General features: G+C 38.5%; 4 protein-coding genes across 6 annotated transcripts in view; 2 read left to right on the top strand and 2 right to left on the bottom strand.

The window, feature by feature from the left end:
* Nucleotides 1–980: 980 nt before the first annotated feature.
* On the top strand, nt 981–3,746 carry chrac1 (chromatin accessibility complex subunit 1). Its single transcript, XM_067500770.1, has 3 exons — nt 981–1,203; nt 1,360–1,486; nt 2,674–3,746. Exons 1-3 carry the CDS (start codon nt 1,051–1,053, stop codon nt 2,751–2,753), a joined length of 360 nt encoding a protein of 119 aa, XP_067356871.1. The 5' UTR covers nt 981–1,050; the 3' UTR covers nt 2,754–3,746.
* si:ch211-57n23.1 (uncharacterized) lies at nt 2,935–6,904 on the bottom strand. Its single transcript, XM_067500754.1, has 3 exons — nt 6,412–6,904; nt 5,108–5,666; nt 2,935–4,206 (listed from the first exon to the last, which is right to left on the bottom strand). The coding sequence occupies exons 2-3, from the start codon at nt 5,653–5,655 to the stop codon at nt 4,065–4,067; spliced, it is 690 nt and encodes a 229-aa protein (XP_067356855.1). The 5' UTR covers nt 5,656–5,666; nt 6,412–6,904; the 3' UTR covers nt 2,935–4,064.
* A 950-nt stretch (nt 6,905–7,854) lies between these two features.
* On the top strand, nt 7,855–20,349 carry pip4p2 (phosphatidylinositol-4,5-bisphosphate 4-phosphatase 2). 3 transcript variants are annotated; one of them, XM_067500717.1, is made up of 8 exons: nt 7,855–8,111; nt 13,339–13,463; nt 14,334–14,440; nt 14,541–14,664; nt 15,572–15,646; nt 16,207–16,259; nt 18,375–18,465; nt 18,866–20,349. In XM_067500717.1, the coding sequence occupies exons 1-8, from the start codon at nt 8,018–8,020 to the stop codon at nt 19,007–19,009; spliced, it is 813 nt and encodes a 270-aa protein (XP_067356818.1). In that variant the 5' UTR covers nt 7,855–8,017; the 3' UTR covers nt 19,010–20,349. The 3 variants fall into 3 exon arrangements, with proteins under 3 accessions (XP_067356818.1, XP_067356808.1, XP_067356828.1); XM_067500707.1 differs by having other exon boundaries at nt 7,861–8,111; nt 13,315–13,463; XM_067500727.1 differs by lacking the exon at nt 15,572–15,646 and having other exon boundaries at nt 7,863–8,111; nt 13,315–13,463.
* Nucleotides 20,350–21,441: 1,092 nt separating this feature from the next.
* The window catches only part of necab1 (N-terminal EF-hand calcium binding protein 1), a 33,618-nt gene continuing 31,643 nt past the window's right edge, over nt 21,442–23,416 (bottom strand). Inside the window, exons 12-13 of the mRNA XM_067500693.1 lie at nt 22,425–22,516; nt 21,442–21,997 (exon numbers count right to left, since the gene is read on the bottom strand). Coding sequence (XP_067356794.1) covers nt 21,969–21,997; nt 22,425–22,516 — 121 coding nt within the window. The 3' untranslated portion in view covers nt 21,442–21,968. The remainder of the gene's footprint in view (nt 21,998–22,424; nt 22,517–23,416) is intronic.

Here is a 23,416-nt window from a genome sequence, read left to right as displayed (position 1 = left end):
GTATATGATCAAGATGCACATTAGATGGTCTCTAATTTTAGAACTGCTCCAAGAACAATGACATAATAAATACAGAGTAATGACAAATGACTTCTTTTCCAGCTTTGGATCAACAGTAGATTTTATTTCCAGTGAGTTTCCTTTCTCTATAAAAAGTTCATTCCGGGTCCTAAGTTATATCTCCTTGTAATAAATTATGAAAACATTAAATACGTTTTTCCATCTAATCCTTTAGATAATTTAGATATTTGACAAGAGCTCTCACTCAACCGTTACAAATATCTAGAAGAAAGAATTACGACTGATGGATAAAGTTATTATACAGAAATAAAATAGAATATTTTAACAGTGGATCTATCTTTTTACTGTATTTATTTTTTAGTATGTTTATTGTAGTTGTTATAATAATTTTAAAATATTTCACACAAATTCCAATACATTACCCCTGCAAAAGTATGCTATTCTGAATTTTAAGGGGTTCTTGCAAATAACAATTACATTAAATATCCCATTTGATAATAAAGAATTTGAAAGTATTTAAAACTTTAACACCAGTGATGGTAAGTACTGCTTGTAGTCCGCTACAGTACAGAGAGGACTATTATACTTTTTACTCCATTGCATTTATGTGACAACCTTACTTACTAGTTACTTTGCAGCTGCAGATTCTTAATGGAAAATACAAATCATCTTTGTGTTGCATTGTATTTACATTTTCACTGTCAATGATAGAGTATTTGTCATTTTAAAATTGAAATTTAGAACGTACTTGGTAATTTAACTTGAATAATTAATTTAAAATAGAGTGCTTTCTCAAACTAGTTTTCACTTGTGTATTGAGCTTATGATGACAAAATCCTTGTATGCGTTAACATACTTGGTAAATAAATCGGATTCTGATGTTGCAGATGCTCCTTCAGTGCAGCAGGTGGCAATACCCCAATTAACATCCGCTACAACTAACTAACATCTGGTCGTAGAAGAAGAAACTCGTCACTGTTCAAAACAATACTTGAAGTCCATCCTCTCTGGCGCCTCGTCTGCATTATAATGTCTCAAAACAATCCCGACAAAGATGACCAGAAGTCAGGCAGCAAAAAGACGATTTCGCTTCCGATTTCCAGGGTGAGGTTGATCATGAAGAGCTCCCCCGATGTCTCCAGCATCAACCAGGACGCTCTGTTCCTCACAACCAAAGCGACGGTAAGTTAAGTTACCACTGCGCTCACTGAACTTACCAGCTCAGTTACCCGCTGCAGCTAACACCGATTAGCACCGTTAGCTTCTTGTTTGACACTGAATATGTCCGCTCCGGTCTGTGTCTGAGTTTCTCTGCCGCTTCTTTTCCTGTTGTTGAAGGAGCTGTTTGTCCAGCACCTGGCTCTGTCCTCGTTCAACAACGGCCCCGGGAAGGAAACCAACACTCTGTCCTACAGCGACCTGGCTAACACCGCGGAGGAGACCGACACCTTCCACTTTCTCACAGGTGTTAAACCGTCTACATCCTCATGTTGGTCACACGGGCCCTTTATTACCGAAACACCACTGTAACCTGCACTTAGGGTAATTTGTACTAAACAAACACTTCCAGTAGCAGTGCAAAAAATGTTCTTATACTTCACTATAGTAAAAACACTTCCTCCCCCCAAATGACATCACCTGGAAGAGTTTTCCATCATTAGGAGTTCAGATAATGTCATCTGAGGGATCTGTGGAAAAGCAGGTTGACGATAATTCCAGATTTAATACTAAGACCAACAAGATGATCTAATCTTAACTAAAGGTTCCTCCAAGTGATGTCATCTGGAGGCATTTTATAGCTATTATAGAGGTAGAGATATTTTAATATAGAGATGCCAAAAGGAATATAATGGCATTTATGCACATGTCCTACCCAAACTAGAACTAAAAGAAGCAAGTTCCAAATCAGTAAAGGTTTCCTTTTAAGAAGTTTTAACCATAAGTTTGTTTCTTCCCACAGTTCAAATGTTGACTCTAAATTGCTCGTAGGCGTGAATGTGAATGGTTGTCTGTCTGTGTACGTCTCTGTGTTGGGCTTCAGATAGACTGATGACCTGTCTAAGAAGTACCCCACCTCTCGCCCACTGAGACCTGAGATAGGTTTCGACCCTCCAATGGATGGATAATGTTATATTTTGACCACCCTATTGATGGGGTTGTTATTATTTGTCAATTATCTGCTACTGCTTTAACAATCAATTAATCTTATAAATCTTTTTTTATAGCAAAAATTGCAAACATTTCAGTCTGGTTTTACATTAAAAACTTAATATGGTTTGATTTTTCACTTGATTGAATGATAGAAGGCAGATGTCATCTTGGATTCTACAAAAATGTGGTGAATTGTTTTCCCTTTTTTTGATATAACGCAGCCAGAAAAGATCCAAAATGAAATAATAGTAATATTTAGAGTAATTGATGTGAATGATGTCAACAGTGTGAATTTGAGATTTTGTTCCACATCATTCTCAGCCACAAAACACTTTAAGACGCTATGAATACAGTTGACACTTGATAATCCAGCATAGAGAGTCAAAATAGCTCAGATATTTAGGGCGACTGTAGAGTAATGGCGTCGTATGGCTACAGTTAGAGCAGATGCAGAAGAATAAGGAGTTAAATAGTTTGTAATCTTCTCTTTGTAACTCACAGATATTCTGCCTAAGAAGATCTTGGCTCGAGATTACCTAGAGTCTTTGGAGCAAATGCAAGAAGAGGAAGCGGACTTTTAAAAAAAACACATTTCACATCTCAGCAGATGTTAAGAAATTTACATATCCAGCCTTCCATTGACAGCAAAGAGACGCCCTGAACTCTCTTAATGCTTTTACATTGACAGAGTTCAGCTGTATGGCTGTTCAAAAAAGTTAGTGAATGTGGATGTGAAAATGAAACCACACAGTGCTAATGTGCTAATGTGTAACCAGGTGAAGATTTATTATCAACTTTTAACACAGCAACACAGAGTCTTGGAGGAACATATAAGCTGTTCCATACATTGATGACAGAAGAATGGATGCCAGCAAGTTAGATGTAGAACTTGCTAAAACAAAGCAGCCCTGGATAAATAATAATGCACTCACTTAAACAGAATTTATTACCTCTACAAAGATTATTTCTGTCTAAGCAAAAGTACTGGTAATGCACTTGAATATTAGATTTTGAACATGATTTATAACTTAAGAGTACATTTGTTTGTGGCCTGTATATTTAGACTATCTTTGAAACGTTTCTGGTAGCATTTTTCTGCTTGTTTTGCATGCACAACTCTGAATTGTTTTGCAGGCCTTTATGGGCTCCCTCCATGTCACAGACTAAGATATAATCTATCCCACACAGCTGGAGCACAGATGTGTCAGCCCCTGTCTTATTATTCCCTTTAAAATGTATTTCAGAGATGCTGTTTTTTAAAGTGAAATTTACTGATGTTTCTGATTATGATGTTATTCATGACACTGTGGTTTATTCTATGAAGATATTCCCATGTTTCAGTTGTGAGTGGATTACAATAATTACTTGAAAGTTGTTTTTGAACTAATGACAAGTATAGATACCTCTGTTTTCCATCTATTTTATAAAGAAACTGAACATGTTTTATCTTGATAAAATTAAAATACACTCAGCCTAACAGATGTGAATATTTGACCAACTTTCAAGGCGTCTTTGTTGAACATTTAAAATAAATTGGTTGTTTAGATTTGATAATAAAACAAAGATTCATGCTGTCTGATAGTCATTTTGTACCACTAAGTGGCTAAGTGTGTTTTTGTTTTTACCAGAAGCTGTTTGTGACAAAATGTGTGTATACACAATTACATTTAATTGCTGTATTTTGATCTAAACTCCCTGATAATGACCTTTTTTAGCCCTGCGAATTCCAGGTTATGCACTTTACCTTGGTAACTGTGAAAGACAAAATGAGGTACGAAGTGTATTTGCAATATAGACCTCCATAATCCTAAGCATGCAGGAATAAAAAGACATGAATATATAAACACATTTTCAAAAAGGGATGAAAAAGAGTGAGTGGGCCAATGACATTGTCACTGTTGGCTGAGTTTGCTAAGTCTCAGCTGCATGTTAAGCAGGGTCTTCTCTAAAGTGGAAAACTGATTCTCGAGGTGGTTTGTCATGTGCTCTCTGCTAGTGATGGCGTCCCTTGTGTTGGCAACATGGTCCTTAATGCTGAAATGGATGAGAACCACATGTAAATGTCTTCTTGACACATTCAAACACTGCTTTGCATCAGCTTGAGAATCATAAAAAAAAGTCTATTCACTGTCCAATATGAGTTAATTTTTTCTCTTCTCACATGTGTAGAGAAGTTAATACTGTTTTAGTGCCAGAGCCTTGCCTCAGCCAGATGTCCTGAAAAACACTTGCTATGACTCAGTTGCTTATCTGTATGCTGTTTCCACTTTGTCCTCTTTGGCATTAGATTACACGTTATGTTTTGGTGTGACAAATTCTGATCCAGGGTTCCTTATGTTCTAAAAAAAAAGCTTTATTAGAGTATATTTCTTTATTAGAGTATATTTATAAGAAATTTAATTGATATGCCCCTGAATAGTGGAGTTCAAAGCTTGTATTGTCACAGAGCTCTCTTGACATGTTTGTTAATGTGTGTATATAGATATTAATAGATTTGGAATAGATATTACTATTGATACATCTGTGTAGTTTGCATTTTTTGGTGACTTGAGAAGGTCATAAAAGGTCAATGGTTATTTGTTTCTCTAACTCTAAAAACTAAAATGTTGCACCACCCTTTGGGAGACCAGGAGACAGGCTTAGCTTTAAATCCATTTCAATTAATTAGCTGTAAGTAAATCACTGTAATTATAAAACTACAGTGAAGCATGATGTGAAGCAGCTTAGAGTAGAAGCAATTGTTGGTTTTAGTGTCTGTAAATACAATTAATTTAAAAAAATGACCAAAATTATGCTTTAATAAAATAAAATTCAGCACCTTTTCCCACCAAAAACCTGATATTTTTTATAGTCCCCCTATGCTTTTCGACCTACAGACCTGATAATACAGTATTATACAGTAAAAACAAAAACAAAACTGATTTATATTACTTACCTTCGGAGGAACCCCTGCTCCTTTCCCTCTTTCCTCTTCTCTTCCAGAGAGACAAACACCTTCTCCATGGTCTGCAAAGTTTCTACCACACTCTGGTGGTCTGAGCGGATGCCTTGGACCTCCTCTATGGCTTGGTGGTTGAAGGAGGTCCCTCCTTCCCCCACCCCGCTGGTGGTGGACACGGCCTGCAGGGCGGCCCTGTTTTGCAGAACAAGCAGCCGAGATTTGGCAAACTCTTCAGGCCCAGCTATGTTTTCCCAGCAGATTGCAGAGGATGGGGGCAACCAGAAACGCTGGGTGCAGTTAACTGGTTTTCCTGGAATCTCTGTAATAAAGGGGCTGTCACCAGGAAAGCTGTGGAGTAGATGCAGAAGAGACGATCCAGATCCCCACTCCCAGTCCTCAAGGTCTGGTTCCCCAGACTCTTGTTCAGGTGGAAACATAGGAGTGGGTCCTGCTGGTCCAGCTCCCTTGGCCAGGAAGTGGAACCCCAACAGGAGGCAGCAGGACAGGCAGAACCTGGCCCTGCTCACTGCCCCCTGGAGCATCTCCAAACTGTCTGAAACGTGCAGTATCAGCCTTGATTAGACTCATAGGAAAGTAAGGCAGATTCATAGTAGAGCACATACACACACACACACACACACACACACACACACACAGCTGTAAAAGTCAAACTTCTTGGCACTTTCCAGTGGATTTTTTTCACTGTGGTCTGTTCCTATGACAAAGATACATTTTATTCACCAAACAAACCAGACACCACTACATTTTCACCCAGTTATAGGAAAAAAATGATATTTTCAAAAGAGCCATATGTTTGTAATTATTAAAATACATGCACGATTCCGTAAAGTTTATAGACAGACTATATGGTGCATTTCAGAGAGTTACAGAAGGTTTAGGGGACCAAACAAAGTGATTATAAGTTAAGAATAAAACTCTCAGCACAGGCAACGTGTGATTTTCCCTTCAAAATAAAAGTATAAATTGTGCTATGTTCAATAAAATGAACAAATGGCTGACTACAATGCATTCTGAGTATATTTGTACAACTTTGTCTTTGTAGCACATCCATTTATTTATCTTTAAAAGGCTGCAGCACATATTTATGTTTATATATCTTATATAGTTACCGGAAGTTTTAGATTTCATTGTGGCAGCCTAGTTTGCCAGCGCAGTAAGTTTGGGAAATAAGTCCGCAACTTCTTATCACTGCGACAGCTAGATCCAAATAAAACACAATTACTATCACAATCCTACAATAAATTAAGTTTTTGTCTCGGGCAGGTAAACAGTCTTACCTGGCAAAGAAACTCCAGCGACGAAGTAGTCTATGAGAGCTGCGAAGCTCGTCTGCTGCCTGAAGTCGTCGGAAAAAATGAGTCGTTGACTGCAGCCCGTTACATGCAAACTGAATAACTCTTTACTGGCCTGGTATCAGCAAGAAGCTCCCATCAGAGTGCACGGAGGAAATAAAAGAAATTCACCCCAGAGATTGTAGAACACACACGACAAATGAGTGGGAATCTCTCTTTGCTGTGCAAGCACCAAACAGAGCTGTGATGTTTTATTCGTATACGATGCCAGAAATGTAATTTCTATGCCTCCAAAGTCTGTGTTTGATGTGAGTGAAGCTGTTGGTGGAGTGGTAGGTGCAGGATTTATGAGCCATTGTACAATCTCCTAAACAGGAGCAGCCAGGCCTGAATTTAAAACATCTAACTTTAAAGCATCTAAACATCATGCAGTCATAACTGTGCAGTGAACCACTTTGGTACAAATTCAAAGATACTCTTGAACATTATGTTATACAGCTGTTTTAAGCATCATAACAAGCAAACGTCTGTGCCGGGGCTGGGGAACTTGTGATTAATTCACACCATCTGTGTTTATTTAGTTATTCTTCTGAATGGCCAGGAAATTCATTTCTACAGCCTGAGGCTCACACCCTGACATAAGCAACGAAGAATGGGAGACGTATTTTGGCACAAACATCCGGGAGTGTTGTAATTTTTAAGGGGGGATTGGACATGAGGCACACAACGCCAACACTAATGTGTACAGATCATTTCAAGATAAATTGTATTAGCCTACATACGCCAGGCCAAAAAGCTGTTTCATATCCTGCTAAGATATTTGGTATTGCTTGTTCTGAAGTTCTGATTTTGATTTTGATCTATTTGAGGAACAAACAGAGTCAGGTTTTGACTAAATTATGGAATAAATTGAGTGAAAGAGCCAGAAGAAAGAAAATGAACACACGTACAGTTCATCCTGGTTGTGATGGATATTTGCTTTTGAAATTAAGTAAATACGTAATATTATAGTGTCAAATCCCTGTAAATGACTCTTCTTCAATTCAGTTGCAATTATATTTAAAAAATAATCAACTGCTTGTTTTGAAATCTACTGTTATGGACCCCACATCTAGAATGAAATGTAAACACCACCGTCATGGTCTGAATCATGATCCTGCAGCGACATCTATCGGCACAGACCGGAAGCTGGAGCTGCTGCAGCTGCTTGTGCTTGTTTGAAGTCAGTCCATCGGGATGTTTTTGTACAGTGACATTGATGACAGCTTTGGTCTCAAAACGAAACGGTCTTCGTGTGTTTACATGCTACGGTTACATTTAGTTTAGTTTATTGACTTTTCCGAATAAATTCCATCACAGTGCCCTGTGTGTGCTTCATATAAACATTCATGATCTCTTCCCATGCCCAGGGCCATGTCACCGAGGGGCGGAGCTCCTCCTCCTCCTCCTCCTCCAGGCTTTCGTCACCGGGGCTGCTGGACCGGAGAAAGTGGGCACCAGCAACCAGCCGCTGGCTGCTCCTCCGAGCTGAGTGAATACCCGGTGCAGCCAGGATCCCCCGACCGTCTCGTCATTCCTCACGGTCAACGACATGGCCTCCGACGGCATGGACGAGCGATCTCCGCTGCTGTCGGAGAATGTGACCCCCACTGCTCCCCCGTACCTGCAGGATTCAAGTCCTCGAGGTAAACACACATGTAGAGCCGCGCTGCCCTCATGCTGAATCATTTTTGGGCGTATCGAGTTTGTGCATGTGCGTATATCAAGTGCACCAAGACGAATCAGTGAGACGCAGAGGCATCGGTGGGAAAAGAATTGGGAGCTGAGGATAAGGTGGAGCTTCCACTGTGAGAACTGGAGCAGTGGGTTAAAAGAGGGGCCTACAATAACACCAGCCCGTGTTTTTGCTGCATAAATGCTTACATCACCACTCACTGGTGCGTTCATGTTTTAGATCTTCACAAATAAATAGGCAGGAGTCGTGATGTAGCACTGCAAGGCCCCTCTGGATGTAGCTATAAATGTTGTTGATTGATGGAGAAGAAATTACCCATTGCAGATGAAGGCAGGCAAGCAGCCTTTTGTCCCAGCTGCAAATCAACAACACATCCAGATGTGGCGTTTAGGGACGGGGCTGCATCAATAGCACGTTTGAAATGCCATAATGTTCCATCTGTTTGTATGCAGCTGTCCGTTTTGCATAATTGTGAGACTGTAAACAACAGGTATAGTCACTGAATATGAATATATACTTTGGATCTTTCATACAGTAAAACTGACACCGTCTCCTCATTTGCTTCATAAACACCTGAATGTAGGTTAGAGTACCATAATGCATTCAGGCTGAGCAGCCCAGATAATTACAGCTCATAAATCCTCTAACCTATGCTCTCAGGACTGGCCTTTGCCTTGAATTTTGTCTGATCAAATTTTGAATTCATGTAACAGAAGAGTGCATTTGTTTTGGAAGAGTCACATGGACATGCTGAATGTTCTGTTGGCAGGAGAGCATTTGCAGACTCATCCTTAAGGTGTTTCCATAAAAACATCCAAATCTGAATCTCATATCAGAAGATTACCTTTTGTTTTGTACCTTGTTTCAGCAGCTTAATGGATTTCTAATGCTAACATAAACATAAATCTGATGTAATGGTATGTAAAGGCAGTTTTCTCTGACTAGTCTTTTTTTTTCAGTTTAATCTGAACAACATTTCTTTTCTCTGGTTGTTTTGCTGCTAATGAATCGATTCACTGAAACTGTAATACTCCTGTGGGGGGAGGTCAGGACAAAGTGATCATATCAAGCAAACAAATATTTATAATAAGTATTTTGTTGTACACAACTATACTAATCTTGCAAAATCCATATTTCCCCACCAGATTAACAATAAAGACTTCACCGCTGGGCTGTAATAACCTCTAACTGCCTGTTTGGATGTTGCAGCAATAACTGAGTAACAGCCTAAATAAAAGTCTGCATATTCCATTGCTTAGTTTGTCCTCCCTCCCTCTCTGCAGTCTGGATTAAAGCTAATTCCAGTTTCTTTGTGCTCTTAGCTCGACAATCAGCCAGTTTGCATAATTAACTAATTTCGGCAAAAAAATACAGAAACAGACATGTTTTCCTAAAACAAGCTGAGTCATGCCTTGTTAATCTGATGAATATAGTTGTTTACAATCAGATTTTATCCAGTAGTAGGAACTCCAGGTTCACAGTTTGCTATTTTTCCCCCAGTGATGGCTGTTTTCAGATAGGTGCTCTGTTTGATTTCATCACGGTTTTGCTTGACATTTCTTTGTTTGAAAATCAAGAAACCGACTGCAAAGCCCATGTTTTAATCGTGACATTGATAAATTAGTTCCACGGTTTTATCGCCCTTAGAATATGTATCACTAATAAGCGCATCAGTATCAAAGTAATCCAAATTTTAAGAGCTACAGGAAAATGTTGAGGTATTACATACAACATTGAAATTATTTTAGTAACAATTGTCTGTGTAACTAAAGCTGTCTGGACATCTGGTTGAGGGGATTTTCAAATAGTTTGGTCAAAACCAGTCAAAAAATGCAAAAACTGAAAAGGTGTTTGGAACTAATGTTGTAAATGTCATTACAATAAATTTGTTAATATCGTGATGTTATTTTATGACAAAGTTTACCCTTACAAGACCCTTCCTGAAAAGATTTTCTTACAAAAACACAGTTTATTGCTATTTGAGTGACTTTTCCTAAAAACGTAAACGACTAGCGGTTTTGGGAAAATGCTGGATTATAAAAAATTTAAAAATACAAAACTTAATTTGGGGACAGTTTTAAATGTATTTCATAAAATGTATGCATATAGTTCTTCATGCAGAATGTGTGGGCTCACGGCTAACAAAATCCAAATCTGCACGTTTGTTTTCACGGGATTTGTTGACAAAAAGAAAAGTAGGGAATGACATTAAAACCAAAGAGTCTTATCTCTTGTCACACAAACAACAGGAAACTAAATTAAAAGCAGAAACCTTCCTCAACAAGTTCTTGTCATCATGACAGCAACTCAGTTAGCCATCACTCCACAAACCACAGCTCCCACAATCATATAGTCATAAATGGCACCAGTGATGGAGGCTGTATGTTGTGGTGCTGCTGGTGGTTGTAGTAGAGCGTCGTCTCATCTTACCTCTGGCTCAGAGGACAGCTTGTGAAAACCTATAGCTCCTCAATTTAGTTTTAGTTTAGTTTCAGCACACACAGTAGAGGGAGAAGTAAGTCTGTACTGAGACTGAACGCTGCTGGAGAAAAGCACAGACAGAGAAAGAAGTGCTGACTGTGTTTGAATTTGAGGTGATTTTATATCATACTGTTCAATAAGAGTTTATTTTTTTAAAAGAGTGTGCAGTTTCAATTTGAATACTCAATATTACACTTTGAGTAGGAGACTCGTTCGGGTTTTGTTTGGAATATGCAGCATCATGTATAGCCTGCGCACAGAGTGTCCAATCATTCCCAAACTGTTATTCACAATCACGTTTTCCTAAATGTGGACAGAGTCTCCCGTCCGTCTCTGTAGTGTCAACTGTTAAAATGCAGCTGAATCTTAAAGCCAAAACAATTTACTTGTCTACTCACTTTGTTATCTTTTTCGGGACAAGAAGGAAATTATAGGCTTTCTTGTTTTATTTTTATATACTTTAAGTCTCCCTGTTAGAGCATGTCTGTTCCTTATTGTACATTATTTTATGAAATAATTAGAAGTGTTATTATTCTCTGCTATACATGTATGGAAAACTGTTGTTGTAAAGGTATTGATGTATTGATCGTAATACTAAATACTTTTTATTTAGACACCTAATTGGCAACAGTTTTAATAACACATTAGCCATTATTACTAATTTAAACAAGCAAAAACATTTTTTATCTGGTTTCACCGTCTCAAATGGAAGTACTAGTTTAGATCATTTTATTTAATGGTAAATTAAAATTGTATAATGTTCAGATGCTAGTCTGGCAAAACAAAAGACATGAAGACATCACTTTGGATTGTACTTGGCATTTCTCAATATTTGTTTTACATTTTATTGCCTAATAAAACCTCCTGATTTACATTTAATTTCATAACATAATCGCATGGTGGAAAATTACATTTTTTATGTAAGATTTAATACTGAATGTAATGGTAGACATTAAAGAAGAGACAACGTCTACACGTTTGTAGAATTGGTCTCGTATCCTTGGGGCTAAGGCATATCTTGACTACTACAGTAGTAATACTAAAGGTAGTGGCTGTTTCAGGTATTAAGATTATTAAAGCCTTTATAACAGGAATGCAGACTAATTACATCAGGTTAATGTGGGATTAAACAGTACAGAGTTCATTTCAGTGGCTACTTTGGTTGGTTTAGTTCACAGAAATTCTTTCACACATAAAGAGCAAATCTGTAAGTCGGTTAAGAACAGACATTTGGTCATGACCACAACGCTCGTTTGTAGAGCATAATCAGTGGTTTGGCATTTTAGCTTTCTTAGTCAAAGAAGACAGGAGTTTGTGAGCCCAATTAGCTGCTCATGCATCTGTTGCAACATCTGAATATGTCTGCAAGCCCATATGATAGATGATACAGTATTGCTCAAAATAATAGCAGTACAATGTGACTAACCAGAATAATCCAGGTTTTTAGTATATTTGTTATTGCTACATGGCAAACAAGTTAACAGTAGGTGCAGTAGATTCTGAGAAAACAAACAAGACCCAGCATTCATGATTCACGCTCATAAGGCTGTGCAACTGGGCAATTAGTGGAAAGGGGTGTGTTCAAAAAAATAGCAGTGTCTGCCGTTGACTATACAAACTCAAAACTATTGTGTACAAACGTTTTTGTTTCTAGGATTTAGCAATCTTGTGAATCACTAAACTAATATTTAGTTGTATGACCACAGTTTTTTAAAACTGCTTCACATCTGTGTGGCATGGAGTCAACCAACTTGTGGCACCTCTCAGCATATCATGAATGCAATGTTTCTTTGAAGTCAAAACATCCGGAAACCATGAGATGTAGCGGGTTAGTGTCTTTTCATACTTTTGTGCGCATACTTTTAAAATAAATAAATACTATCAACTTTCTTACACTCTTTATTACACTCTAACATTATGTGACAGTTTGGACTCCAAAGGCTGCAGCCTCACACTCTATGTTAGATGTTAATGCTGCCTGCAGTGAGGGGACTTTACATCATGACTTTGTTGTCCCTGTTGTTTCTTTAGCATGCAGAGTGATGCATGACCCCTGACAAAGAGAGAAGTCACAGGTCGAGCAGTCAGAACTGTATACAAGCTGCTATGGGCTTGCGTACAGTACCACTTATCCTGAGAAACCATAAATGAAGAAACAGTAGTGACGTCGTGGAGCATGACTGCACATAGGATCATTTATGATGTTGTTTGTGTTGTCCCAGGCTCAAATTTATGATCTACAAGGTTTTAATAGTAACTAAGGGAGCCATTGTATGACATGTATGTTGTATGTGAACTTGCATGCAGGGAGAAAGGTTGGTGGAAAATAACTGGAAGAACCACCAGCTCTTCTTGATAACTATACTGTTACTATGCTGTTCTGAAATGTATCAGATGCTTGTTTTTGTGTCATCATCATATCAAACTGAAAATGTATTCTCATAATCTATCAATCTGCTAAACATTTAAATTCTCATGACTCATTCAGTTTTTTAGTTTTTAAGAGATTATCTGCAAATACTTAATAATTTGCAGATTGAAAAACAAACAAACACTTTTTGACTTGAAATACCCCCATGATGTCCAACCTACAGAACACAAAAGTCTTTGTTTTACAGATGCATGCGATTAACAGCTGGCTGTATGTTTGCTTTGCCCTCCTCTTCTCAAAGCCGAACTACCTCCTCCTTACACAGCCATCGCTAGCCCCGATGCCGGCGGTGTGCCTGTCATCAACTGTCGCGTATGCCAGTCGCTCATCAACTTGGATGGAAAGCTGCATCAGCACGTGGTCAAATGCACTGTCTGCAATGAGGCTACGGTGAGTGGATGCCATTGTTGAGGCGCGTGACAGGTTTACAAATGATCATTGGTGCAGACATCACTGACTTGAAATTGGCATGTTGAGTGAAGAGATTTAATCTATTAGCACTCCTCCTTTCACATCCTCTCCTCTCCTCTTCCAGTTCTGTATTATGGTGCAGCGTGATTTTAAGTGATATACATGTGATTTGTCAGTGACCACTGAGGACAATATCAACGGCTTTCGGCTTGTCCCTTCAGGCGTAACCACAGAGGGGGACAAGCACCCCAACCCAATGCTTTACAACTGAGCCACCAGTCCAATTGTCAGTGACCACTGAAGACAATGGGTTAAAACAACCAAAACACTTTCCAATCGCTTTTTCTTTCATTTTTGCAGAGCCTGACCAGATCTCGATGATCTGTCACATGATCTGTCCGTCTAGTTAAAACTGCTCTATGTGACTCGCCCAGTGTAACTATGAGCTTTGATGTTGTTGAAGGAGCTCATGAAGAGTGAAACAATCTATTACCCCTGCCTGCATCAACTTAGCCATATCATGTTTTTACACTGGATCACAACCATAAACAGTTGGCAGTGACTGGTCTTCAGTTATTGACTCTTGTTCAGGTTGAGCTCAGGTTGAGACAGACAGACTGTAAATTTAAACCTGGTGTGAAATCCAAGCATTTTGTGGTCTACAAGAACAAGGTCTTTTGACTTTTTCAAACCTTAAAGTCGAAGTTGTTTATTTTCTTAAGCACCTTTTCCACTCTGTCAAGACTAAAAAAGCTTTGATGTGTCACGTTCACAGTATCTTAACTGCTTTGTCTTTCTGTGCTTTTGTGTTTATGTTCTCTATAAAATTTGTATATGTTTATCTTCCAGCCTATCAAGAACCCTCCAACAGGGAAGAAGTATGTGAGGTGTCCCTGTAACTGCCTGCTCATCTGTAAAGACACATCCAGGAGAATAGGATGCCCTCGACCAAACTGGTAAGTGACAAACAGACAATACCAAGCTTTAAAAAAACTTTGATTTTGATGCTGTGTAGTGATCCTACAATAATCTTGATAATCTCTATTCCTCCAATAGCAGACGCATCATTAACCTGAGCCCTGTGATGGTGATCCCAGAGGAGCAACCAGCCCAGCCAGCACTGCCCATCCAGCCTGAGGGGATGAGGGTGGTCTGTGGTCACTGTGGCAACACCTTCCTAGTATGTACAACTACCAAGAAAACCAGTCTAACCCATCACAGAGTTGTTTGTTGCTGTGCTGTTGTTGGTATGTGCATTTTAACTGTACATAACTATTTAATTTAGTCTGAATTAAAGGGGAATTTGCTGAAGCACTAATTCCTGCTTGTACAGCCTTTAAAGGTGTCTTAGCTTGTTTTGTATTCACAGAGAAAACCTTACATTAGTCAGTCCAGAGTGCCATGTTTCCGTCCCATTTAACCGTCTTTTATGTCAAGTTAAAAACTCCATCATGTTGGAGGCTGACAGAAAACCATGTCTACAAGTGGTTGGGATGCCTTTGCTGCATGTCCTTTCCTGGCTCATTTACTGTTCTAAATGGCGCTTGATTGCAGCATTGCTGCGCTTCGTCACAAGACATAAAGCTTACTTCTCTAACCTGCAACTGCACATAGTCTTTTCTTGAACTTAATTGTTTTCCTGCCACATCGTGTTGATGAGCCTTTTTTACACATAAACTCCTTGTTCATGTGTAAAACAGTGTTAGGAGACTTCAGTTTTGGACTTTGCCTTGCATGGCCTTTCAGACATGTAACTCACAGTGGGCGATCACCTGAGTGAGAGTCGTCCACACATGTGAAAATCCACTCAATTCTGTGTGCGATTAACATGCACAGAAGGCACAACATGGTATAAAACTTAAGCTGTAGGAAACAGTGTTTAATGTACAGCACATCGGACCCCTGTGTGTAATAAAAAAGGTTCTATCGCTTGACTGCGACTCAGAACTTGACGACTTTACTCTTTATTTAACTTTCAACAAGAGATGCAGAACTAGAGGTTCTGGATCAGTATGACATTAACACATGGCTCAGAATCCATGGTTTTGTTTTTAACATGTGCACGTTGTTGCTTGCTGCATCTGTAGGGCAGTGAGGACGCCAGGTCATCCCAGCCAATGTCTGGCCTCCCCAGTGATGGCTCTCCCCCAGCACAACAGCAGGTTGAGAAAGCTGGTCATACTGGTGGACATATTAACAACAGCCTAACCCCGCTCTACTTAAATCCTCATGTATACCATTGGAAATTAGGCTTTCTGCACATCTGGCTTTAAAGGGAGCTTTACTTGAACAAATGAATAAAAATGGCTTCATACCAGAAAATCTTGAATTTGATGTTTCAAGAATTGTTCATTTTATATTCTTAAAGCCAGATGTCCAAAGTCACTTTTTGAACTTGTACCAGTAGGATCTTTTAATTATGCTTTTTTGTGATAAGATACAAATCTCCATAACACTGCTTTTGTATAACACCGACCTATGGGAAAGGAATCCTAACTAACATCTTATAAATGTAATTTTAGGTATGAATTCATCCTCCAAAAATGTATTCTAATAGAGGAATAATTGATTTAGAAGTTGCAAACCATCACTACTTATCATGTGCTGTAAACCCATTCCTAGTGGATTCTTTTCTCAAATGTTCAGTAGATTTTTCATATGCTGTTACAGCTTGTTCCTTATTACAGAAACTTACCAATGTTTCTTTTTGCTTTCCTCACAGTGGATGGAGCTTCGGTTTAACACACTAGCCAAGTGTCCCCATTGCAAAAAAATGTGAGTCCATCAAACATTCCTCAATCGAACACTCAGGGTTTAACAATCTGCATGTTTGACTTGTGCAAAAAGGCCAAAACATTCAGAACCACTGGATTAGTCCTTAAAAACCTGAAACTAAATGTGAACATGAAAAGCATCAGTTTTCCACTCACCACCATCTTGTTGATTGTTAAAGCCAGAAAAATCTAAATTTGGGCAGCAGGGTGGAGCTGAGAGGGAGAGAGCACCAACATGTTTCAACACATCTGGCTTTAAAACATTCAGCTTCTAATTGGGACATCACTTTACCATAAAGAGTACTGCAGTGTAGATGTGCAACAACGTTGCATTAAAAAACAGTCACTTTCCACTCAACCTTCAGCAAAGGAGGTTTGTAGTTTTCTATAATACAACTTTTTATAGATGGAAACATACATGAAAACTCACAGCTGTCTTGCGGTCATTGCTGAAATTTCTTTGAGCTTTCATGGTCAAATTCATTGTATTTCAGACGCTAAACTGGACTTTCTGGTTCTCAGAAAATCTAATCTAGGTGTGTGACAGGAATTAAAGCTTAGCCTCAATGCATGTAAAGTTAATGGAGTAGAAAGGTAACAGGGTGGAAGAGTGGTTATGATGTGGAAAGTATCTTTCCAGGAACATGGCTGTCTTTTTTTTTTTTTTATTCCTCAATGCCTGAGCTGACCTTTGTCTCTGCCTCTGCCTGCGTAAAATATCTGCCTGTCTTTAGCTCCTATCAAAGTAGTTATTTATGTTATGTTCATTCACATTCCAGACCCAGATTAATGTAAAACACAAAAACTTATACCTCAATGTCATACACATTCTTACATATAATGTTACAGTGCAAAGAACTTTCCCTCCTCTCTCAAAGTTTCCAAACAAATCCTTACACAAAAAGGCTCAATTCAGAGCTTGGAGTTTAATTAAAAAGTCACTGATCAGCAATAAAACCGCTTCAGTCACATACATCTCCTAAAAACTTAAACTTTTTCTCTGGTTCCCTATCTCTCTCCTCCTTACTTTATTCTCTAAAAATATTGATGTATTTAACTTCCTAAATCATAGATCTCTAGCTGATAACAGGAATTAAACTGTGGTGGTTGAGATATGTTGTTTTTTATCTTAATTCTCACAAGGAACTGATACATCTGGTGTGGAAGCACCTTTCTAAAGAAAAATCTCTCAATTACGCGAATACATATACAGTCATTTCCCTCACCACATCTCCCTGTCAGACTGTGAAAAATCTATTTGCTTAAACTTAGTTTTTCCCATGAATTCCCCACTTTCAAGTGATGTATATTTGCATTAGATACCAAGACAAATCCAGCGCATGTCCAACATCTTAATCTGTAACATTTAAAAGAGGGCTTCCTACACATGTCATCATGAGTTAGGTTTTCAGGCGTTATAAAAGTAAACAATGTGTAGAACTAAGAGGAACCATTGAAAACAGTTGTGATCAGGGGATTGGCCTCCTCTAAGCCATTTCAACAGCAGCAACTCCTGAGGAATGCTTGAATCCTGTCACATGAGAGGCATGTGAGAGCACAGACGGGAGGAAAGTGAAGTAATAGCAAGAGACTGATGGTGTGGTGCCTTGGGGCAGTTGACTTATATACAGTACCTGTCTGGGTGTAGCTGAAATTGCTGTTGGGAGCTGCACATGTGACTCGCCTCGGACACTTTCATGTGTAACTTAAAAAGTGGAAGTGAGAGGGTTTTGGCTCACAAGATTGTCAATGTGCTGTGGGGTGTGATCACTGGGAAAAACAGTGGGACATGGAAATCTTTAGACACATCATAACGCAAACAATTTCAACTGCAATACATCATGTTACATGTTTTTAAAGTTTAATTCTACCCACGCCTACATAAAAACTACAAATGAATTTACATTTACATTTAGTCATTTAGCAGATGCTTTTATCCAAAGCGACTTACAAGTGAGGTACAAGGCAAGCAACAGCAACAATACAACAGATGACATTTCTTTTAGGAGCAGGGTATAAGATAAGTCATTTGCATGTTTAATGTTTTTCTATTCTGCAATCCACTGACAGTCACTGAATGTTTTTCATTTCTTCTCCTTTCCATCTTCATTCCCAGATCCTCTGTTGGCAGCGCGCTCCCTAGGAGGCGCTGTTGTGCTTATATAACTATAGGAATGATCTGCATTTTCATTGGAGTGGGTTTAACAGTAAGTACATTCTGTCTCTCCTATTATTCTCACATTAGTGGATTTACAAATGATCAATTAAGAGGTCTAGAGTTGACTTTAAGTGTCAAATTTTTATTTAAATTCTTGTAAATCAAAACAGATCCATTAGGGAATGCATTAGGTTTGTCCAAATCAGCCATTAGGTATGTTCTTAAAATGAAAGAACACATTGGAGACCGTAGGACCATAATCAATGACTGTAGTGAATTAGAGACGAGTTCTTTTCCTGGTAAAGAAAACCCGAGCGTGTATCTGTCAGTCAAACATAAAAAACCCACTGTGGTCAATCATAAAGGGAACATGATGAAAATTGTGTGATTGTTCAAATGTATACAGACATGCCATCTTTGATTAACCACACTCTCTTCTGCATTGACAGGTTGGTACTCGAGGCTTTGCCAGTCGTTATAACGCCACCTACGTGTCCTGGGCGTTCGCCTACCTGCTGGGTCTCATCTGTCTGATACGAGCCTGCTACTGGGGCGCTATCAAAGTCAGCTACCCTGAGAACAGCTTCGCTTAGCGTGGGCACAGCATGGCACAGCCCTGCACGGCTGGAAGAACAAACCCCATTTTTGTTTTTTTCATCTTGTTCTGATCTCAAACTGGTCAGGTTCAGTGTGCAGAGCGTGTGGGCAGGAGGGTACTGAAGAAGTGTTGTGTGTGTTTGAAGAGGTGTATTTCTGACATGTATCCTGTTGTGTTTATGTCTGGAATGTTTCTGACTTGCTGAACAAACCTGTTGTATGTTGATCAATCCTTCTGCTGGTCCACAGACTCAAATCTTGCCCTGGTTTTGATTTAAAAATTCAGACTCAAGAACTTAAAGAAACTGTGACTTTTGTTGATTTAGTTAGTAGAAAATTAGTTTCCCCCCAGGCTGAAAAATGATGGTTTAGAAACGGGTGGGATTTGGTCTTTCTGAAGGTTTTTTGTGTTTCCACAGCCTGATGGTACTCACTTGATCTCTTTGGTTACTGACCAGACCAAAATGAGATGACTTCCTAAGAACAGTTTGCCCATTGCACAATGATTATATGCAATTGTATGTTGTTTTTGCTGCTAGTTAAACTCCAGCTACAAAGAGCTGCATTATTCATGCTGTATTCAAACCATTTATCTCGCTTGTGTACACTGACATAGAATTGCATTATGATTTTAACTCTTATGATTTTAAAAGAAATAATCCTTAAACACCTATGCGTGCCAACTTTGCTGCCCAGTATTAGCCAAGAAGAGTATTAGATCAACGGGATCGTGTTTTTATTATTTTAATAAGTGTTAAGTTTTTTTGTGCCATGCAGCTTTGAACTCACTACAGCAATAATCCTTTAATTGTGGTCATGTTGAACCTCCTGTACCCTACCTACGTGTGGTCTCTTCTGCCTTTTTGTTGCCTTCTCATTGGAAGAAAACAATCCTAAAACACAGTGACTCATGTGTGCATGTTCTTTGTGTTGAGTCACTGAGGGGTATTTTTTTTTTTTTATGTTCGAGAGGTTGCTGAAGTATATGATGCTCCGGTCTTTGCTTCCTCTGCCTGTGAGTTAGAATGTAAACCCTCCTCCTCTTGCTTATCTCACCGCTCTCTGACTTCCAGTAATCTCTGTGCTAGCTAGGATTGCTTATATGCTAACTCAGCATCCTGTCTCTTGACCTTGATCAGTGGGCACACAAACTTCTTTGTTTTGAATGTGATGATGATGGTGATAATGATGATGAAGCATAAAATAATATAAAAAAATACTCTTTGTACATAGTTGAAATTCAGTACTTGGAAATCTGTAGTGTGAGGTGAAAGGAAAAGCTGGCTCATGGATCTTTTTAAAAATGATAATTTATCAATAAAATACAAAAACTGGCTTTTTTTAGTCTGTTTGGAAACACATTGTACAATAAATGCAGTGCACGGATGCAAACAAGGGTCAAACACGATGACATTCATGCTGCACACAAACTCACTTTCCTCTGTAGGTGGCTGACCGATTCGTGTATTTTTTTTATTTTGAGATGATCACTGATTTTATAATAAGACGACAGCTGTGCCTCAATTATTTAAGAGTTTATGGGGATTACCAGTGGTGTTACCTGTAAACGTCTGCACACATTTACTGAACTACTCTAGCTACTTGTACTTCTTGAGTTACTTTATACTCCATTTAAATGACAGCTTTAGGTACTTTGCAGAAATAGACTCTTAGAGTTAAAATAAATGTAATCATTTTACAGATAATTATACAAAACCCTAATAAAATAAATTATGATGTAATAATATAGATTAATCATCGTACAGAGTAATTAAAATCTGCTCCAACATTAGCGAAGTTTACACATTAATACATCAATATTTCAGTCGGTGTATATTGTGATACATTATGGAATACATCTGTATATCCAATAATTATTTTGAAATTTTGCATAACGAGGTTTGGAGTGTATTATATTGAGAGGTAGGTCTAATGTACAACTATCACCTCTCAGACATTGTCAACTTATAAACTGAGAAATTGTAGCCTTGTAAAAGCAGAATTCATGGCAATGCTGCTGTATGGGATTGGATTAGATTTTAAAGTGTACCCAATGAAGTGGACAGTGAGTGCAATTTATGGAAGCTAATTTCATGACAGCTGCAGTTTGGCTATCTGTTCACTAGGTGGTAGCATATGTGTTAATTTGCAATGGGTTTCTGGAAATTGCAAACATATTACAAGTCTGCATGTCACAGTTTTTTTACACTATCACATCAGTAGGTGAATGTTCACACAGAGCGAGATAGTGAACTGTTACAAATTGAAACAGCTTTTACCATTATGTATATTTATGTTCAGTTACCTGGAATTTGCAAATGCTAAGACCTGAAATCCTATTTATTTCTGACATCTGACATTAAGTCGATGTGTAATCTTTGAGATATTCTGAGAAACAAACTAGAAAAAAAAAGAGTCACACATGACATACACAACAATATATTTCCTTTACTTATGATCAACAGGTATTTATCTCAATTTCAAACAAAGAATACATAAACAACAGAATAATGATTTAATAAGCTCCCCAGAGCTGCTACAATTGTTATACCACCCGCTCTCTCTCTCTCTCTCTCTCTCTTTCTCTCTGTCTCTCTCTCTCTCTCTCTCTCAAACAATCACACACACACACTTCAGCTCTCATGATCTACCCTGGGCTGCAGATAATGTCACGCTGAACATAGTTATGATATCATATCATCTGTCTGATGATTGCTTTTGGAATGTCAGAGTGTTGCCTAGGAGTGTAAACAAACACACGTGGGCTATTTCAGCTACCACCTGACTACAAAGGAACATAAGGAGGTCATAAAAATCGATGCTAATCACCATGATCACATGAGTTGTGTTGAGTTTGTATGAGTGAGTGTGTGTGAGTGTGTGTGAGTGTGTGTGGGTGGAGGGGTGTTGTTTGCTCTCTGCACATGTCAGTGACCATCAGTGACGTATCTATGTTCAGTTGTTGTTGAGGACCCACCAGGATGCTGTGGAGGAGATGCAGAAGAAAAAAAAGATCAGTGACATCCAAAACCTGACCTCAATCACTCAAAGACTTAGCATGCTCTCCTCGATGTGTTGCGTTTTTGACTTATAAATACAGTCTTATATTTAAAAAACAAAACAATTAAAGAACGTTACTTTAAAAAAACAGATGGATCTGTTTTGACACAGGCTCTAACTGTTCTTATTTTATTGCTTTTCAGCAACATTTCATGGTCGTCCTCTAAAGCCGATCACTTGTCATAAGGAAGGACAAAAGTAATTCATAAATTTATACTTTGCTTAGTAATCATTTACGAATTGTAATTGGATGTAATATAGGTTTAAACAATAATAAAAGTTAAAGTGATTGTAATTAGCTTAGTATCATGACGGTGGGAAATGAGACAGGAGCTACAGTAATGAACCTACCAGGAACCAGCATGGTGGTTATAACTTCAGGAGTTTCCAGAAAGTCCACATTCCCCCTCTGGAAGGTTTTACTGTAGTTAGTCTGCAGGTGACTGAGCAGAAAAAAATTCACTCCACGTAAAACATTGAGACGATAACCAAAAAATTTCTACAAAACACTTTCCAAAAACTAATTCCACAGAACCGTGCACCTTCAGCTTCACATAGTATTGTCTGAGTATTGTTTGTGCCGTTATCTTGCCACATCTATGTGGACAGCTCAGGTACCCAGACATGTAAATATGACACCATATTTTTTAGCAGTTGTTTTTCCTCATTCAATATTAAAATGATCAAAGCAATCAACACCTGTTCTGGTAAATGGTGGTTCATGTGGTAAGATTCTATTTAGTGGGAGATCTGCCATTTGTTGCCACCATGTAATCTTCGACAGGTTCTACACTTAGATAGAGTCTTTCTGATTGCTGAGTTTGCATTTGGAATCCAGTACCTTTGATGTAATGTGGACAAAACATGGTTGCGACCACGACCGAGATGGCCTATCTTTTCGTGAATTTCCTGCACTATCAATTGTGATACTCGATGATCGTTAGCCAGAATGTCAGGGTGCTTGGATTCTTCATGACAGCTCGGCTGAACCTACTACCTACACAAAGAATTTTATCTTGAAGCACTGGATTAAATTTATGTATGTGGCTTCTCCATTTCACTGGTTCCTACTTTAGCAGAGCAGAGATTTCCTCCTGAAAATTCCTTTGGCTGGCAGTGATGAATTATTTCTGCCTCCGCTTCCATGAGCTCATCTACATTAAGGTTTTTCTTAACAAGAGTTATTTTGTAGTTCAGCACTATTCTTTGAAGCTGAAGACATTGCTTATGTTTGTTCTTTTCGTTTTGGGCAATACTTTCCAATAGCTCCTTTCTCTATCTGGACAAGGTTAGAAGAGTATCCTTCAATCTTGACTGACTGTGTGAGGAAGTCAGGTCCTAAT

The sequence above is a fragment of the Channa argus genome, chromosome 1, assembly GCF_033026475.1.
Source record: "Channa argus isolate prfri chromosome 1, Channa argus male v1.0, whole genome shotgun sequence".
NCBI lineage: Eukaryota > Metazoa > Chordata > Actinopteri > Anabantiformes > Channidae > Channa > Channa argus.
This window is presented reverse-complemented; position numbering and strand designations above follow the sequence as displayed.

Excerpts from the sequence above, each read along its gene's own strand:
- chrac1 (XM_067500770.1), top strand. The coding sequence starts at position 1,051 with ATGTCTCAAAACAATCCCGACAAAGATGACCAGAAGTCAGGCAGCAAA. Across the intron at positions 1,204-1,359 it reads TCCTCACAACCAAAGCGACG|GAGCTGTTTGTCCAGCACCT; the intron begins GTAAGTTAAGTT and ends CTGTTGTTGAAG. Across the intron at positions 1,487-2,673 it reads CACCTTCCACTTTCTCACAG|ATATTCTGCCTAAGAAGATC; the intron begins GTGTTAAACCGT and ends TGTAACTCACAG.
- si:ch211-57n23.1 (XM_067500754.1), bottom strand. The coding sequence starts at position 5,655 with ATGCTCCAGGGGGCAGTGAGCAGGGCCAGGTTCTGCCTGTCCTGCTGC. Across the intron at positions 4,207-5,107 it reads GAGCAGGGGTTCCTCCGAAG|CATTAAGGACCATGTTGCCA; the intron begins GTAAGTAATATA and ends CATCCATTTCAG.
- pip4p2 (XM_067500707.1), top strand. The coding sequence starts at position 8,018 with ATGGCCTCCGACGGCATGGACGAGCGATCTCCGCTGCTGTCGGAGAAT. Across the intron at positions 16,260-18,374 it reads TGTCCCCATTGCAAAAAAAT|ATCCTCTGTTGGCAGCGCGC; the intron begins GTGAGTCCATCA and ends CTTCATTCCCAG. Across the intron at positions 18,466-18,865 it reads TCATTGGAGTGGGTTTAACA|GTTGGTACTCGAGGCTTTGC; the intron begins GTAAGTACATTC and ends CTGCATTGACAG.